This window comes from Borostomias antarcticus (assembly GCF_949987555.1).
Source record: "Borostomias antarcticus genome assembly, chromosome: 4".
In the NCBI taxonomy this organism is placed as follows: domain Eukaryota; kingdom Metazoa; phylum Chordata; class Actinopteri; order Stomiiformes; family Stomiidae; genus Borostomias; species Borostomias antarcticus.
The window spans coordinates 25,761,432-25,779,097 of record NC_140237.1 but is presented as its reverse complement, the minus strand read 5'-3'; the positions used below and the strand labels follow the sequence as shown (position 1 = coordinate 25,779,097).

General features: G+C 49.9%; 1 protein-coding gene across 1 annotated transcript in view; it reads left to right on the top strand.

Annotated features, from left to right (window-relative positions):
* Positions 1–5,489: 5,489 nt before the first annotated feature.
* The window catches only part of adamts18 (ADAM metallopeptidase with thrombospondin type 1 motif, 18), a gene marked incomplete at both ends in the record, with an annotated part of 58,623 nt that continues 46,446 nt past the window's right edge, over positions 5,490–17,666 (top strand). Inside the window, 4 exons of the mRNA XM_084437204.1 lie at positions 5,490–5,591; positions 5,702–5,777; positions 6,569–6,888; positions 17,540–17,666. The exon at positions 17,540–17,666 is cut by the window's right edge and continues 141 nt beyond it. Of these exons, the coding sequence (XP_084293330.1) occupies positions 5,490–5,591; positions 5,702–5,777; positions 6,569–6,888; positions 17,540–17,666 (625 nt within the window). The remainder of the gene's footprint in view (positions 5,592–5,701; positions 5,778–6,568; positions 6,889–17,539) is intronic.

Genomic DNA, 17,666 nt, shown 5'->3' with positions numbered 1-17,666 from the left:
ACACTGGTCCTACTGGTCAACACTGGTCTTACAGGTCAACACTGGTCTTACTACTAGTTAACATTGGTCCTACTGGTCAACACTGGTCCTACTGGTCAACACTGGTCCTACAGGTCAACACCAGTCCTACTACTAGTCAAAACTGGTCCTACTGGTCAAAACTGGTCCTACTGGTCAACACTGGTCCTACTGGTCAACACTGGTCCTACAGGTCAACACTGGTCTTACTACTAGTTAACCTTGGTCCTACTGGTCAACAATGGTCCTACTAGTGAATAATACATAGTCAACACTGGTCCTACTACTGGTCAACACTGGTCCTACTAGTCAACACTTGTCCTACAGGTCAACACTGGTCCTATCGGTCAACACTGGTCCTACTGCTGGTCAACACTGGTACTGTGCTACTTGTCAACACTGGTCCTACTGGCCAACACCAGTCCTACTACTAGTCAACACTGGTCCTACTGGTCAACACCAGTCTTACTACTAGTCAACACTGGTCCTACTGGCCAACACCAGTCCTACTACTAGTCAACACTGGTCCTACTGGCCAACACCAGTCCTACTACTAGTCAACACTGGTCCTACTGGTCAACAACAGTCTTACTGCTGGTGAACACTGGTCCTATTAGTCAAAATTGGTCCAATTGATCAACACTGGCCCTACTAGTCAACACTGGTCCTACTAGTCAACACTGGCCCTACTAGTCAACACTGGTCCTTCTACTAGTCAACACTGGTCCTACTGGTCAACACTGGTCCTACTGGTCAACACTGGTCATACTAGTCAACACTGGTCATACTGGTCAACACTGGTCCTACTGGTCAACACAGGTCTTATTACTGGTCAACACTGATCCTACTGTTGCTCAATACTGGTCCTACTGGTCAACATGGGTCCTACTGCTGGTCAACACTGGTCCTACTGCTGGTCAACACTGGTCCTACTGGTCAACACTGGTCCTAGTGCTTGTCAACACTGGTCCTACTGGTCAACACTGGCCCTACTAGTCAACACTGGCCCTACTAGTCAACACTGGTCCTACTGGTCAACACTGGTCCAGCTGGTCAACACTGGTCCTACTGGTCAACACTGGTCATACTGGTCAACACTGGTCATACTGGTCAACACTGGTCCTACTGGTCAACACAGGTCTTATTACTGGTCAACACTGATCCTACTGTTGCTCAATACTAGTCCTACTGATCAACACTGATCCTACTGGTCAGCACTGGTCCTACTGGTCAACATGGGTCCTACTGCTGGTCAACACTGGTCCTACTGGTCAACATGGGTCCTACTGCTGGTCAACACTGGTCCTACTGGTCAACACTGGTCCTGCTGTAGAACAGCTGAAAACGTACATGTACTCACACATCACGCCACTCACACATACACACATACACACAACTCACATACACATTACACTGTATACACACTGACTGCACTACTTTGTGTACATTGTTCTTAGCTCCTGTCTCATCCCTGCACCCTGTCCAATATTGTCTCCACGCACCACGACCGAAAGCAAATTCCTAGTATGTTGAATAATTGCATGCCAATAAAACAAATTCGAATTCTGATTCTGGTTATACCTGCTGCAATGCAATGGAATCATAAGCAATACACCATGAACTGGCATATTTATTTGTATTCATCATAAGATATGATCATACCAATAAAGGCGGTCTGGATTTACTAGAAACAATGTAGCTGTACATCAAAAGCTTATCCTTCCACTGCAGAGTTGACTGCTGAACATCCACAGAGGAACATCTTCATGTCCAGAGACCAGACTGCGTACTAGACAATGACCAGGAAAGCCATCTGGAGCAGTTGGATATTTAGACCTAGACTTGTGTTACAGCTGTCCGCTGTCTGCTACTGAACATACTGGAGCTGGGGGACAGAGTTTTAAAGGTGTGTGTGTGTGTGTGTGTGTGTTTGTGTGTGTGTGTGCTCGTGTGAGTGCATTTGTATGTATGTTTGTGGATGTGTTTGTGTGTATGTGTGTGTGAGAGCATGTAAGTGTGTTTGTGGGTGTGTTTTTGCATGTGTGTGTGTGTGTACTGTGTGATGGCAGAAACCATCTCTCGACCCCTCTGATGTCAAAAACTACAGACCGGTTTCCCTTCTATCCTTTCTATCCAAAACACTTGAACGTGCTATCTTTAACCAACTGTCTTCGTACCTCCACCAGAACGACCTCCTAGATCCCCACCAATCCGGGTTCAAGGCTGGCCACTCGACAGAGACCGCCCTCCTTGCAGTAACAGAGTCACTCAATGCCGCAAGAGCGAACTCTCTCTCCTCTGTCCTGATACTCCTAGACCTGTCGGCAGCATTTGATACGGTAGACCACCAGATCCTCCTCTCCACCCCTCGAGGAGAAAGGCATCAGTGGCTCTGCACACTCCCTGTTTGCATCCTTCCTGACGGGCCGCTCCTACCAGGTGACATGGAGAGGGTCGACGTCGGAACCGCGTAGTCTGACTACGGGGGTTCCACAAGGGTCTGTCCTGGGTCCTCTCCTGTTTTCCCTCTACACTACATCTCTGGGCTCTGTCATTCGCTTGCATGGCTTCTCCTATCACTGCTATGCCGATGACAACTGGTTCTGTCATTTCCCCCTTCTGATACAAAAGTGGAGACACGCATAGCTGGGTTCTTGGCCGACATCTCGGAGTGGATGACGACACATCACCTCAAGCTCAATCTGGACAAGACTGAGCTGCTGTTCCTCCCGGGGAAGGGCTGTCCGCACCGGGATCTGGCCATCACCATTGAAGACACAGTGGTGACCCCGACTCGGACTGCGAGGAATCTGGGGGTGACCCTGGATGACCAACTGTCATTTTCCTCACATGTCACATCCGTCACACGTTCCTGCAGATTCATGCTCTACAACATCAGGAGGATTCGCCCTTTCCTCACTAATGAAATGGCGCAGGTACTCATCCAGGCCCTGGTCATCTCCCGCCTGGACTACTGCAACTCCCTCCTCGCGGGGGCACCGGCGTCAGCCATTAAACCTCTGGAACTTGTCCAGAAAGCTGCTGCTCGCCTGGTGTTCAACCACCCCAAATTCTCCCACACAACTTCCCTCCTCCGTTCCCTACACTGGCTCCCTGTAGCGGCTCGCATCCAGTTTAAAACTCTGGCGCTAACCTACAGGGCAATGAAAGGAACAGCCCCCTCCTACCTCCAGGTCATGGTCAATCCCTACACCCCCTCCCGACCGCTACGCTCTGCTACCTCAGGGCGACTGGTTGCCCCGTCACTCCGAGGCTCCTGCGGTCGATCGACACGGTCACGGCTCTTCTCTGTCCTGGCCCCGCAGTGGTGGAATGAGCTGCCCACTGATGTCAGGACAGCAGAGTCGCTGCCCATCTTTCGTTGCAGGCTCTAAACTCATCTCTTCAAGAAGTACTACAACAATCCTCCCACCTAAGCACTTATTGTATTATATTATATTGCACTGTACTTTAGATTGTGATTCTTGCACTTTGCCTTCAGCACTAGATTATGCTCTTAGTCACTTGTTTTAGAAAGAAGATGCACTTGTGAGTTCTGGCAAGTAGTAGTACATTGGCTCTTCCTACGTTAAATGCAATTATTGTTAGTCGCTTTGGATAAAAGCGTCTGCTAAATGACTGTAATGTAATGTAATGTAATGTAATGTGTGTGTATGTGTATGTGTATGTGTATGTGTATGTGTGTGTGTGTGTGTGTGTGTGTGTATCAGTGTATCTGTCTGTGTGTAAGTGTATGCATCAGTGTGTTTGTGGGTGTGTTTTTGCACGCGTGTGTATGTGTGTGTGTACTGTGTGTGTGTATCAGTGTATCTGTCTGTGTAAGTGCATGTATCAGTGTGTTTGTGGGTGTGTATGTTTGGGTGTGGTGCAGGATCCTACCTCTTAAAGCTCCTATTGTATTTATATTCTGCTACTGTTGCACTTTGGCTTCAGCACTAGATTATGCTCTTAATCACTTGTCTAGAGGGGAGTGAGTTCTTCTGAGTCGCTTTGGTTAAAAGGGTCTAAATGACTAATGTAATGTAATGTGTGTTTGTTTGTTTGTTTGTGGGGTTGTGTGTATGTGTGCGTGCGTGTGTGTGTGCGCGTGCGTGTGTGTGTGTGTGTGTGTGCACAGGAGTTGGGGGAAGGACAACCTAAGGAAAGTGTGAATGTGTTGTGTTGTGTGGTGACTCTAAGGAAAGTGTGAAAGTGTTGTGATGTGTGGTGACTCTAAGGAAAGTGTGAATGTGTTGTGTTGTGTGGTGACTCTAAGGAAAGTGTGAATGTGTTGTGATGTGTGGTGACTCTAAGGAAAGTGTGAATGTGTGTGAAAGTGAGAAGTGTTGAGTGGGTGAGTGAGTGGGTGACCTCAAGCTGCAGGATTGTATGTGAACCAGGACGACAGGGTAGGCGACGTATTGTGTAATTTCTATTAATTTGTAAAATTGTATTTTTTGTAATCTACTCTAAATTGTACATTTGTAATTTGGAAATCTTGAATCTTGAGAAACAAAACCTGCTGTTGGTGAGCATAGGTATCCGAGGACTTAAAGCCGATCTAGATCTTAACCAATAAGTACTAAACCTGGGTCTCCCGTGTGAGTGTGTGTGTGTGTGTGTGTACGGGTGCGTGTGTGTGGGGGTGCGTGTGTCTGCATGTGGTTATGCTGGGTGTGGCGTTTCATTGTACATTGTATACCTTGCTTTTATGACAAATACAGATCCTTGGATCCTTGTATCGTGTGTTGATCTTGTCGATTGGTCATTGTCCACTGATCCACCTCTGTGTGGCTCCAGTCAGACCTAATTCCGTATGTCCAACTGCTCCTATTCTCTGTCCATCTCAGCAGTCTCACCGTGGCCTAGGTCTGAGTGATGAGGTGTGCTGCTTTGTGAAGGAGACAGGGGGGGATAAGTCCTGTCCTCTGGGGTGCTATTGTATCCAGACTATTTCATACCACACTGACATCATTTCGTTTAAAACGACAGCGCGTAGCCATGTCTTTAGTCTATGGGTTGTTTGTGGGACGAGTGAACCCGGTTACCTACGGAGAGTTAAAGTGCTGCGCTTTGGCTCAGCTGAGAGAGAGAGAGAGAGAGAGAGAGAGAGAGAGAGAGAGAGAGAGAGAGAGACTGATGCTCTCCGCTGATTGGCCAGGATCCCCTCGCCACCCCGAGGGTGCGACTACCGTTTCTCCGGTCTGCTCGCGGAGAGAGAGAGGCAGAGCGCGCGAGGCCATCCGTCGGTCTGGTTTGGAGAGATACCTGCAGCCGGACGCACGAGTGCGCGCTTTATTCCCGCTGATACACCGGACCGGTACATGGACGCGGGGGACTTTTACACTTGAATTAAACCCAACTTAAAGCGCGTCACATAGCGATGAATGTCAACTGCACTATGCGCTGCCGCAGGTTGTTGCTTTTGCGCTCTTTGCGGACGTAACGGTGGAGGTGACTTCAAAGCCAGCATGGATTGTCTCTTTCTCCTGATATGGACTCTGCCTGTCCCGCTGGTCAGCGGCACCTCGCTGAAGCTGCTTTCCACTCTGTGGTTCTGGAACACCCTGAAGGCAGGTGGCACTTAAACTATCTGATGTTTGATTGATTTCGGTAGCTTGTCTGTCCCTGTTCTGCTCCGTGTGCCGGTAACCTGTTGCTACCTGTCTCTTTCTTTTCGCAGACACTGCACATTTATTGCTCACATTCCATCTGCTCCGTTTCTGCCACCGTCAGCGACACCAGCGGACTAAATCACGGTTAGTAGCCATGTCCTTGACTCGGGGATGTTAAGGGACATTTTTTTGGATTGTAAACATGGTGCTTTCTAAACCTGCGACGAAACGGTCAGTTAAACTCGTAGTCTTCTTTGTGAACAATCAACATGGTAACATTGGGTTAGGGGTGCAGTGATTCTGTGGAGGTCTGCCTGCGCGTCAGGTCAGGGATTCGGACTGGTTGTCTACGCGCACAGCGCACGCATACCCCGGTTTCCTCTCATCTCCGCTTGCAATTGAACGTTAGCCACGCGCACAGTGCCGGTAGGGAGGGATTCCCAGTTCTAGTTTCCTCGAGCAGACGGCAACCGGAGAGCGAGCTCGAGGATTTAGCCTACACGCTTTGATTTACTGGTTGGAGACGGGATATGGGACCGGATTTACTTCTAGGCGTTCCTATTACGTGGCGTCTTACTGCCTTCAAGTTCTGATTGAAGAGATGTTTTAATAGAGCGCAATAAACTAAATAATAGAATGGAATAACATATAGAGACTTGGCTCTTAGGCTAAGCAACCTAATTTAAAGCAGACAAAAGCAGTCACAAAAAAGAACGGACCAATTGTACAATGATTCCCAGTCCCATGTCTTCAAGCATGTCAGTTTGCATCCACAGGTTGATATTGTTCAACCTGAGACGAACAAAAAGACAGATCAGTTAATCAATATGCATTACTGAGCATCTTTGCAGCCTGATTCTTCAGCAGAGCTAAATGTCTCTTATGCCTGTGAAATATTAACCTCCCGCTCTCTACCCCCCCCCCCCCCCCCCCAGACTACATGTTTGTTACCCCGGTGGAGGTGGATGCTGACGGGGGTTACCTGACCCATGACCTGGCCCGACGAGGGCGCAGCCGGAGGTCCCTCCCGGACCCGGGTGGGCCAGTCCACTACCGGGTCTCTGCCTGGGGGAGGGACATGCACCTGGACCTGCGTCCCTCCGGGGTGGTGTCCCCGGGCTTCACCGTGCAGAGCCTGGGGCCGGAGGGCATCGCCGTGGTGACGCAGGACGCGGACGTCCACGGCTGCCTGTACCAGGGAAACATCCGGAACCTGAGCACCTCCTCGGCAGCCATAAGCACCTGCTCCGGACTGGTAGGTCTCAGACAGCCTGGCTTACTGGATGTGTTCCTTGTAGCGCTGCTCCGCCCCTTCACACCTGTTTGAACAGGTTTGATTGTGTTTACGCCACACACACTGCACTAGGAGAGGAGAGAGGAGAGGAGGGGAGGGTAGAGGAGAGGACGATAGAGAGAGGAAGAGGGACAGACAGTCCAAACTCCCCCGGGAGCTGCCGCACGTCACACGACGCGTCCCACACCTCCGGCGCTCTCCACACCTCCGCGCCGACATTTCCACGTTTTCACCAACGGCCTCCACCTCCTCCTCCTCCCCTCCTCCCCGGCTCCTTTGTCCCTTGTTTGCCGCGCTCCTCCATCCCCCTCGTTCGACGCAATTAAACCCCGGGTGAGGTTTCAGACGCCTGGCTGGCAGGACTAATCTGGGCATTGTCCCTTTCATTAGAGGTAGCTTCTCCACAATGCATCAGCACTGACCCATTCTTTAAAACACTGCAGGAACACAATGTGATTCAGGAGCAATCGCATCTGAATAGACCGGGAGGGCCTTTGATCTGTCTCTGCCCCCCCCCCCCTCCCACGCCCCCCCCCCCTCGTTTTGCTCGTTTCAGACTGTTTTTTTTCCATCTCCTCTCTTCAGTATGACCCGAGGGCCGCCATTAGAGATTGGCTCAGCCAGTGCCTCTCCGTTTGTATTTTTAGACATCAGACCGATGGGAGTAGAAACCAGAAGGCAGACTTGTGTCTCTCTGAAAAAATGCACCCGGAAAAATAGGTCTCCCTCTCTCGTTCACGCTCTCCTCCTCCTCCTCCTCCTCCTGCCTGTGACTGAACAGAGAGTGGTGCATGTGTGTGTGTGTGTGTGTGTGTGTGCTGTGTAGTGGTTAGCTACAGGGAGTTTAACCCCCACATGTCATCTGGGTCGTGACGCAGAGATTTGGATTAGGGACGAATGAGGACCCATTCATCCCCTGATCCCCTGAGGACCCTGGGGTCTGGACAGATGAACAGGAAGACTGAGGGAGACGGAGGGGGGGAGACAGAGAGAGAGAGAGAGAGAGAGAGAGAGAGAGAGAGAGAGAGAGAGGGAGAGAGAGAGAGACAGAGGGAGAGACAGAGAGAGAGACAGAGAGAGAGAGAGAGAGACAGAGGGAGAGAGAGAGAGACAGAGAGAGCGACAGAGAGAGACAGAGAGAGAGACAGAGGGAGAGAGAGACAGAGAGACAGGGGGCAGGAAAGAACATTGGAGCAAAGCCAGTGTGTTTGAGAGCAAAGGTTTTTATCCTGCAGGTTAATTCTCAGTTTAGAATGGCATGAGGAGTCAGAATGAGTCAGCCTCCTCTCCACAAGGACCTGGAAGAGAATCTGTCTTTGTCAAGGTGCAGGGGACCTTACCACACACACACACATGCACACACACACTCACACACACACACACACACGCACACGCACACGCACACACGCACACGCACACGCACACACACACACACACACACACACACACACACACACACACACACACACACACACTCTCAGTCACATGCACACACACACACACACACACACACACACACACACACACACACACACACACACACACACACACACACACACACACGGTTACTCCTAGGTGGTCATAGCCTCCCATTAGTGTGGCCCTGGTCTTTCAAGACCTTCGGTTCCCCTCTGTTCTCTGTCGCAGACGGGGCGTCGAGGACGGGATCCGCAGCAGACTGGAATGACAACGTGTTTGAGACTGGAACCCACGCAGACAGGAACACACAATAGACTGTACAGATAGCGGTACCAGAAAACAATCAGCACGTGTGATTAAAGTCACGTCTCTCAAGACTTGCAGCAACCCGATCTGCTGTTAACGATGGTATCTATTGCTAATGACGGTGTCTGATGTTAATGACGGTATAATGGCGTGGCAGACGGAGGTGGATGGCACTGTTTAAACCCAGAACAGCAGGCGGCTGTATTCAGATCAGGACGCAGGGTGGATTTGCTGTGTAAATCCTGAATCAGTAAACGTGGTGTTTCTTTAATTACAGTCCCGCGGTAGCGGGGACATAGAATGCGGTTGCGCACACACAGGCTGTCGTTTATTTCAGCCGTTTGGACTTCATCAGGGCAATTGAGATTCAAGTTGTAATCTGGGAAGCTCTGGCATGACAAACTGGAAAATAATCCTATCGGAAGTGACAGTTGCACTTTATGTGCTTAACGTGGTTCGGAACGACGAGGTCGAGATTCCTCTCGTCGTGGCAGAACTGCTCGCCACGTTCTCGGGGCTGAAGGCTGACAGAGCTCCTGGTGCATGCTGGGAGGAGCAGTCAGCGTTCTCCCACGGAGCGCTCGCTGCGCGGTCGACCCCTGGCCTCTAAGTGGTTACGGGGTCACGCAGTTCTCTGGCTGGCTCGTTGGGGAGGGCAAGTTCAGAGATGTTCTCCCATTCCTGGAGGAACACAGAGATTATTTAACAGCCCCCCCCCCCCCCCCCCAGGATAGAGTACACACACACACTACACACACACACACACACTGTAAACATTGGGCGTCCAGCCTTGTCCTACCCTAGCTGAACACCCCTAGGCCCGGATTGGACTCCCTGTCTCCTTCCTTCCTTCCTTCCTTCCTCAGTCAGTCAGACATGTAATATCGAGACGGGACAGAATGCGCTTGTGGGCAGGAGTAACCGGCGCTCTTGACCTGCTGAACCATCCCAGACGTCTCATTGGTCCGTGGGTGGATTCCAGAACTCTGGCCGAGCGTGTCCAGTCAAGACCGGGTCGACCTTGACCTCCCCTCCTTTGAACTTTGAACTCAGCCAAGCTCCTTGTTGCTATGTTAGGTCACAGCGGTATCTTCTGCACTCCTAAGGGTAGGTCTGTTACTCCAGGCCAGGTTACTCCTGAGGGCTGTTCTGGGATCAGCAAACCCTCCTCAAATCCTTACCTACAGTATAATCACAAATCGGGGAAAACTGATTCATCAAAAAAGATCAATTTCAGAGGAGTAACAACTATCCCATTCACATCATCCTATATCCTATACATCCTAAATTGTTTGGTAACTGACTGTATATTGTTGTTGTTTTTGTTGTGGTTGCTATACGGCAGAATGAGAGGGCAGTGTTGATGAGCTTCCCACAGCTGTGCTGCAGGTCTGATAGCCATAGGTGTCATTTACTTTGTTTGGATGTGTAGTGAGAGTCTTTTAATGGCCGCTCCCTCCAGGTGCAAATGTGTGTGAGTGTGTGTGTGTGTGAATACACATCCCCTCTCTCTCTCTGATTGCCAGTCTCTTGCTCCCAGACACCTCAGGCTGTTTGTGTAACCTTGTGTGTGACTGCTGTCGTTCACGCTACAGAGTGTGGAATAGCACTCAAGGGCGATCGTAATACACACTCACACACCGGCGTAGTCGTAATACACACTCTCACACCGGAGTAGTCGTAATACACACTCACACACAGTCGTAATACACACTCTCACACCGGCGTAGTCGTAATACACACTCTCACACCGGCGTAGTCGTAATACACATTCACACACACACACACACCACACACACAACCAGTGTTTTCACACTCGTTTGAGGAGAGCGAACCCACCGTGTCTCTGTGTGTGAAAACGGCCCCGGTTCATTTCCCAGGGGCGCAACGGTTCCTCTCCCGGGTAACCCACGGCAACACCGGCCAGTAGAAACGACACGAGTGAAGGATTCTCCACCGCCGCCTCGACCATTTGTACCCGTCCACTTCCTGGAAAGGTGGACATGTTGTTCCGGCACCCCCCCAGCCCCCAGCCACCCCATACCCACCCCCCCACCCCCGCCTCCCCCCCCCCCCGGACCGGCGTGACCGCTAAACGAGACGGGGGAGCGCTACCCGCGCCGCCGCGACACCGGGGCTATTCCCCGGCGGTTTCCGTGGTGACAGTGATGTAGTGCCCGCTGCTAGATGCCAGTGGGAACGAGAGGGGGGGGGGGGGGTGGGGGGGGTGGCAGACTCCCCCAGAGTCACCACAGCCAGGCTTTCTCACACTAGACTAATGGGGGGTGTTGAAGAGATGAATCGGCCGTCCCCCTTGCGGAGGGGGGACCCTTACATGTTGTGACGGCGGCATTGTGGAGGCATTCAGAGGCTTTTTAGACAGCGCTCTGTTCAGGAATTAATGTGCGCTGGTGGATGACATTTTGATGTATGGAGGATTTGAGAGGGCATGTTTCTCTGTGCGCGAGCCAGCTGGAGAGGAGAAGTGGGCTCCGCAAAGCAGAGGCCTGTACATTCCTGTCAATGACAGGAGCCGAGCTGAGGCCTACAATAATGGCCATGCTCTTCTACTCCTCCTCCTCCTCTCCTTTCCCCTCTCCTCCCCTCTACTGTCCTCCCCTCTCTTCTCCTCCCCTCTCCTCTCTTCTCCTCTACTGTCCTCCCCTCTCTTCTCCTCCCCTCTCCTCCCTTCTCCTATCCTCTCTTCTCCTCTCTCCTCCTCTCCTCTCCTCTACTGTCCCCCCCTCTCTCCTCCTCTCCTCTCCTCTACTGTCCCCCCCTCTCTTCTCCTCTCCTCCCTTCTCCTATCTTCTCCTCTCCTCTCTCCTCCTCTCCTCTCCACTCCTCTCTGTGGTGTGAGGAGCGTCAGTGAGCTGAGCAGAAGTGCAGATGTGTTTTAAGGCTTTATAATCACAGGCTTGGGGTTTCTCACAAGTCTCTCCTACTCCTTAACAGCGTGTAAGCACTTACTAATTTAGAATATAATATGATGGTTGGGGGCCTTAAAAAGAGGTAGAGTTTACACAAAGCCAAGCTAATGATGCTTTTCGTTCTTCCACAGATCTCAAGGAACAGGCGATAAATTGTTTCCCTTACTCTGAGTGCTTGGTTGACGTTTGTAAAGTTATGTGTTTTTAGGGCTCTAGCAGAACCACAGGACAGCTGTTAGCTGGTCAGGCCTTCCTATAGGAAAGTCCTCGGAGAGTAGTTGAATTAGCTCCCTCCTAGCGTCCTCACATACTGGAAAACTGGACCCTCACACCTACAGTACCATACTGTGTTTATGTCTCTGTGAGAAAGAGAGTGAGTTTGTGTGTGTGTGTCTCTATGTGTGTGTTATTGTAAGCATGTGTGACTCAGTGTATGTCTGTGTGAGAAAGTGCGAGTTTGTGTGTGTGTGTGTGGGGGGGGGGGGGGGGTTGGGGGCGGGGGGGGGGTTTGTTGTAGGAGAAAACATACTGGTATTTAACACCGAACACATCCCTTTAATCTGTACAACTCTTACAAGTGCAAATGTGAGGGGATAACTAGAGGTCTCGCACATCCGTCTACCAGCGGCGCTTTCCCTGAAACCCGACCCCGAGGATCTCCCAGCGGGTTCGTTTTAATGACCATAATAATCCTCTTCAACCAGCCCCTGGATCTAACATTTTAACTATCATAATAATCCTCTTGAACAAACCCCTGGATCTAGCATTTTAACTTTCATAATAATCCTCTTCAACAAGCCCCTGAATCTTTCAACTGGGGGTATCTTGTATCCACAGCGCACCACTGATGTTTCTGGCTAGCATAAAAATATCACATCCCCATCATGTTACCCATGATGATACACAGTATTAAAGACTTGTGGCTACACTGATAATCCATCCAAAAAAGGAAACCGCCCCATATGGACTTCATCACACGGGCAGTATATTTGACTTGTCTGGTGTGTTGTTTGAGCTGGTGTTGTGTGGTTTCTTCATCGCTGGCGGGGGGAGGGGGGCGGGGTGCTACTCTCGGCTACTCTCTCTCACAGAGACCCAGACTGAGGAGAGAACAGAGAGACACCCCACATCCCGGCACATGGAATCTATTTCCTCACAATATCAAGAATAGGCAGTCCCATCTGCTGAAGGCCTGGCTGACTGACTGACTGACTGACTGACTGGCTGACTGGCTGACTGACTGACTGATCGACTGGCTGACCGACTGGCTGACCTCCTCCTATTTCTCCTCCTCCTCCTCCTCCTCCACCTCCTCTTCAACACAGTAATTCAGCCCCAGAGACAGAGCAGAGAGAGAGGAGGGGTGTGGGTACGGAGCCCGGCCAAGCCCATTACAGCCCATTACTATCACTGTGATCAGAGGTTATTAATGGAAAGGGACCCGCTTTGACAGGAGCTGCTGAGATAGAGCTGAGCCTTTGATCCACGCTGGGTGGGAGAGAACGATATGAGAGACTGAGGGGTAGGAAAGAGATGGAGAGAGATGGAGAGAGATGGAGGGGTAGGAGAGAGATGGAGAGAGATGGAGGGGTAGGAGAGAGATGGAGAGAGATGGAGAGAGATGGAGAGAGACTGAGGGGTAGGAAAGAGATGGAGGGGTAGGAGAGAGATAGAGAGATGGAGAGAGATGGAAGTGTTCGAGAGAGATGAGGGGTAGGAGAGAGATGGATAGAGGTGGAAAAAGATGGATGAGAGAGTTGGAGAGAGATGGAGGGGCTTGAGAGAGATGGAGAAGTGGAGAGATGGAGAGAGATGGAGGGGTAGCAGAGAGATGGACAGAGATGGAGAGAGATGGAGGGGCTTGAGAGAGATGGAGAGATGGAGAGAGATGGAGGGGTAGCAGAGAGATGTAAGGGATGGAGAGAGATGGAGGGGCTTGAGAGAGATGGAGAAGTGGAGAGATGAAGAAAGATGGAGGGGTAGCACAGCCCACCGGGGCTGGTTGGAGGGCTGGCTGGAGGGATGGAGGGATGGTTGGAGGGCTGGTTGGGGGGCTGGTTGGAGAGCTGGTTGGAGGACTGGCTGGCGGGATGGAGGGCTGGTTGGGGGGCTAGTTGGAGAGCTGGTTGGGGGGCTGGCTGGAGGGATGGTTGGAGGGCTGGTTGGGGCTAGTTGGAGAGCTGGTTGGGGGGCTGTCTGGCTGGCTGGCTGGAGGGTTGGCCCTGCTGGGGTAGGCTGTGAGTCGGGGGCTGGCTGGGGGGCTAGCCGAATTGTGATCCTCATTCCGTGACTGGCGAACTACCTCTCCAGACTGTTAGCTTCTGTTAGCAAACGTTTGCGGCGAACACAAAGCTAACGGAAAATAGTTCGCCAACGTTCGCAAACGTTTGCTATATTCGCTGAATTTGAACGCACCCCTGGTGCTGGTACTGGATCAGCTGGTTGAGTATAGGGGTGGCAACTGTGGCTTTGATTCTCACTAGCACCATATAAACCTGCTGTAGATGAACAGATTCTTTTTTTTTGAGACCTCAGTTATTAATGAGGCGGTTATGGTTCATGTTTGAATAATGTTCTCAGTTGGAGAGGTGGAAGATTTGTATCTATGCTAGCGTCGTGTCAAAATGTGAGACAGAACTGGGACTTCTGGGAGAAACCGACTGTTGGGGGAATGAAACCTTTTGTCGGGAAGCGTGCAGTCTGACAGCCGGGACAGTAGCTTAGCGCCTCACACTGACAGTTTTCATTACTTCCTGTTCACTGTGTTTGGCATCGAACCTCAGCTGTCTCAGCTTCCTACTCAACTGAGCCAGACAGCGCGTCCGGGTAACAAACCAGTTCTTATGAATGAATGAATGATTGAATGTATGAAATACCTCTACAGCAGCTACACAGGCACAGGTCTGTGTAGCTACACGGTAAACACTACCATATTAGCACAGGTCCATGTAGCTACATGCTAGAGGCTACCATATTAAAACAGGTCTGTGTAGCTACATGCTAGAGGCTACCATATTAGCACAGGTCTGTGTAGCTACATGCTAGAGGCTACCATATTAGCACAGGTCCGTGTAGCTACATGCTAGAGGCTACCATATTAGCACAGGTCTGTGTAGCTACATGGCATGCTACCATGTTTTGGACAGCTGTATGCCTGATCACTGCAGCTGCTGCCTCGTGTTGCGTGAGGTACATCTGTTTTGTGTGTGTGTTTAACTCTGTGGAGGTATGTGCCATTGTGAGTAGATAGGTGTTGGGTGATGGGTGAGGACTGTGAGGTGAACCTCTGGTCAGGAATCCAGACTCCCAGAACCGCTAGCTCAGCATAGCTCATATGAAGGATATGGCTCCTCCCTCTTCCGTCTCCTCAGGCCCTGAAAAGCAAAGGATGAAGGTTGTTCTTATGTTTGCTGTAGTTGATCCCTATTAAGGTTTCAATGCAGATTTTACATTGAGGTAAATTATGTCAGTGCTTGTATTATCTGTTGTTGTATTCCAGACTTTAGGGCTCTATCCTTCCAAAGGAACATAATCAGGGCCATGTCGACCGCCACCATATTGAATGGCATTCCAATCAGAAGGGTGCAAAAGTATGCCGGCGGCGGTATAGCTCAGTTGGTAGAGCGGGTCGTTCAGTGATCGTAGGGTCGGTGGTTTGAATCCCGGCTCCTCCTGACTACCTGTCGAAGTGTCCTTGGGCAAGACACTGAACCCCAAATTGCTCCCAATGAGCAGGCAAGCGCCTTGCATGGCAGCTGCCGCCATTGGTGTGTGAATGGCGTGTGTGAATGGCGGCCAGTTTAACAACTGGATGGGGAGCGTGTTACAAATGCAGTACCTATACCTACTCCCTTCGTAATGGTTGTTTTCGAAGTGAACAAGCGATGGTCACTTTTGCTCCCACAACTCTGCGACATCTCCGGTCAATAATAAATAAATAAAAGTTTGCAGACATTGTAGCTAAATCTGTCGGTGGATTATTTTTTTTATTTTTTTGCAGATATCTTAGTTTAATCAAGATTGAACTAACTATAAGCAGTTTTTTGTTATGTGTGGTAATCATTCAGTTTGAGAAATTTACGATGTAGCAAACTAACTAGCATTAGCCCAAGTTGGCAGCTGCTGGTCAGCGATGAGAGACAGAACTCCAGCCTGGCTGATAATCCTCCGTTGCAGGAGGGGAGGGTGCATCAGTCGGCTGTGATCCTTGACAGTAGGCTGCCAGCCTACGTTATGTCTGAATACAATCAAGTAGCTAATTCTCAATAAAGAATCCCTCCACTGCACAAGCTTTTCACCATCCCCAAAGTTAATAATGAGAAGCAGTGTTGCCAATTCCTCTGTAAGGGAAGTAGCTGTTGGCTCTCCCAAAAGTAACTAGAAGTAGCTAGATGACGTGATCAACTAATTAGCATAATATGCAATACAAACTATTTACATATTTGCTGCAGGGCTGCTATCGTGAACCAGGGTACAGGGTATGTTAGGTGCTTTTGCAGAGCTCCGTCAACACAATCATTACCCTAATCGTTAGAGCCTAATGACAAGAAAAAACTTGCTAGATTTGTTACTAGTTGCTTTTGACTAATCAAGCCACCAAGGGGTCTGGAAAGTCGCCAGATTAGGGGTGCTCCGATTCCACTAACCCACGATCCGATTCCGAGGGTCATGTTCCGATTCCAGAATCGATTCTCGATTCCAACGATTCTTGATTCTCAATGGATTTTCTACAAAGACGGATTTTAGGATCTAGCCTACTCCAGTCAGCTGTGTGCTAAGAAAACAGAATATAGCAGAATAAAGTGTGTAACATTATGTCGTTTTATATTGCAATAACACACAAAGGCAAGTCTAAGACAAAAAAGTTCACATTAATTAATGGCATGCTGAACTTGAGGAGGGAAGAAAAGAGAGAAAGAGGAAAAAAAAAGAAGTAGAATCGATTCTTGGGAGTTGGGAATCGATCCAGGAATAGTGACATTAAGAATCACAATCCTTTCAAGAATCGATTCTTTGGAGCACCCCTATGCCAGATAATATCAAAGTCTGCAACACAGATGAGAAGCATGTGCAGTACAAGCTCAGTTTAAATTCAAGTATAATAGTTGCGTTTGGCTGAGATGTGAATGGGACTTTGGACCCAAAACTAGCAATGATTAGCCGATCAGCTACAGCTGTGTCAAACTCAAACTTGGGCTTATATTAGCCTTAGATCAGGACACCTCACTTTCCCACTCCGAAAGCTGAGCTTCAGTTTAGATAGAATTAATTCTGTAACAATGGTTATGGCCATAGTTTGTGACAGGCTTTTGACACATGCGACAGCCCTGAAAATGACACTGAAGGGCATTCCAAACGAGCGTTATTTTGACACCCTACTCCCTATGCCCTTCACAGTGCTCAGTACGAAGGGAAGTGACTTCGTAGGGTGTAGGGTGTACATCCTGACTGCATTCCGATTCAGGTACTTCCATACTATATAGTATGACAAAAATGGATGTCATATGTCCAAATACATAGTATGAAACACGCAGTATGGCAAAAATACCAGAATGTCCTACTACATCCGGTCGTATTTTGCAGTATGCAAGCCAGCACACTTCTCTGGTTATTCTGTGCTCAATCCTGTGCTCAGTGGAAATTATGTAACATGTGAGAGTCGCGCCGGAGGCGTTTTGATGAATCCCAGCTGTGGACGAATGTCTCTTCGTGGACAGCGACGGATGTGGTCAAATTTGAAGGTGCAATGTTATAAGAAGGTGGAATGTCCCTTTTGGATGCATACTGCGTGCAAAGTATGCTTTCTAGTGGCAGCTGTAGTACGTACTGGTAGTAAAAAGTAGAAGTATGTGATTCGGAACGCAGGCCCTTTGTTCTCCAGCCAGGTCTGATCTGTGTTGTGTTTTCTGTGTTCTCCAGTTAGGTCTGATGTGTGTTGTGTTATCTGTGTTCTCCAGTCAGGTCTGATCCGCCTGTCTGGGGAGGAGTTCTTCATTGCCCCGTTACCAGGACACCTGGCAGTGCAGCACAACTACAGCGCCCCCAGTGGACACCACCCTCACGTTGTCTACAGGCGCTCCGCCG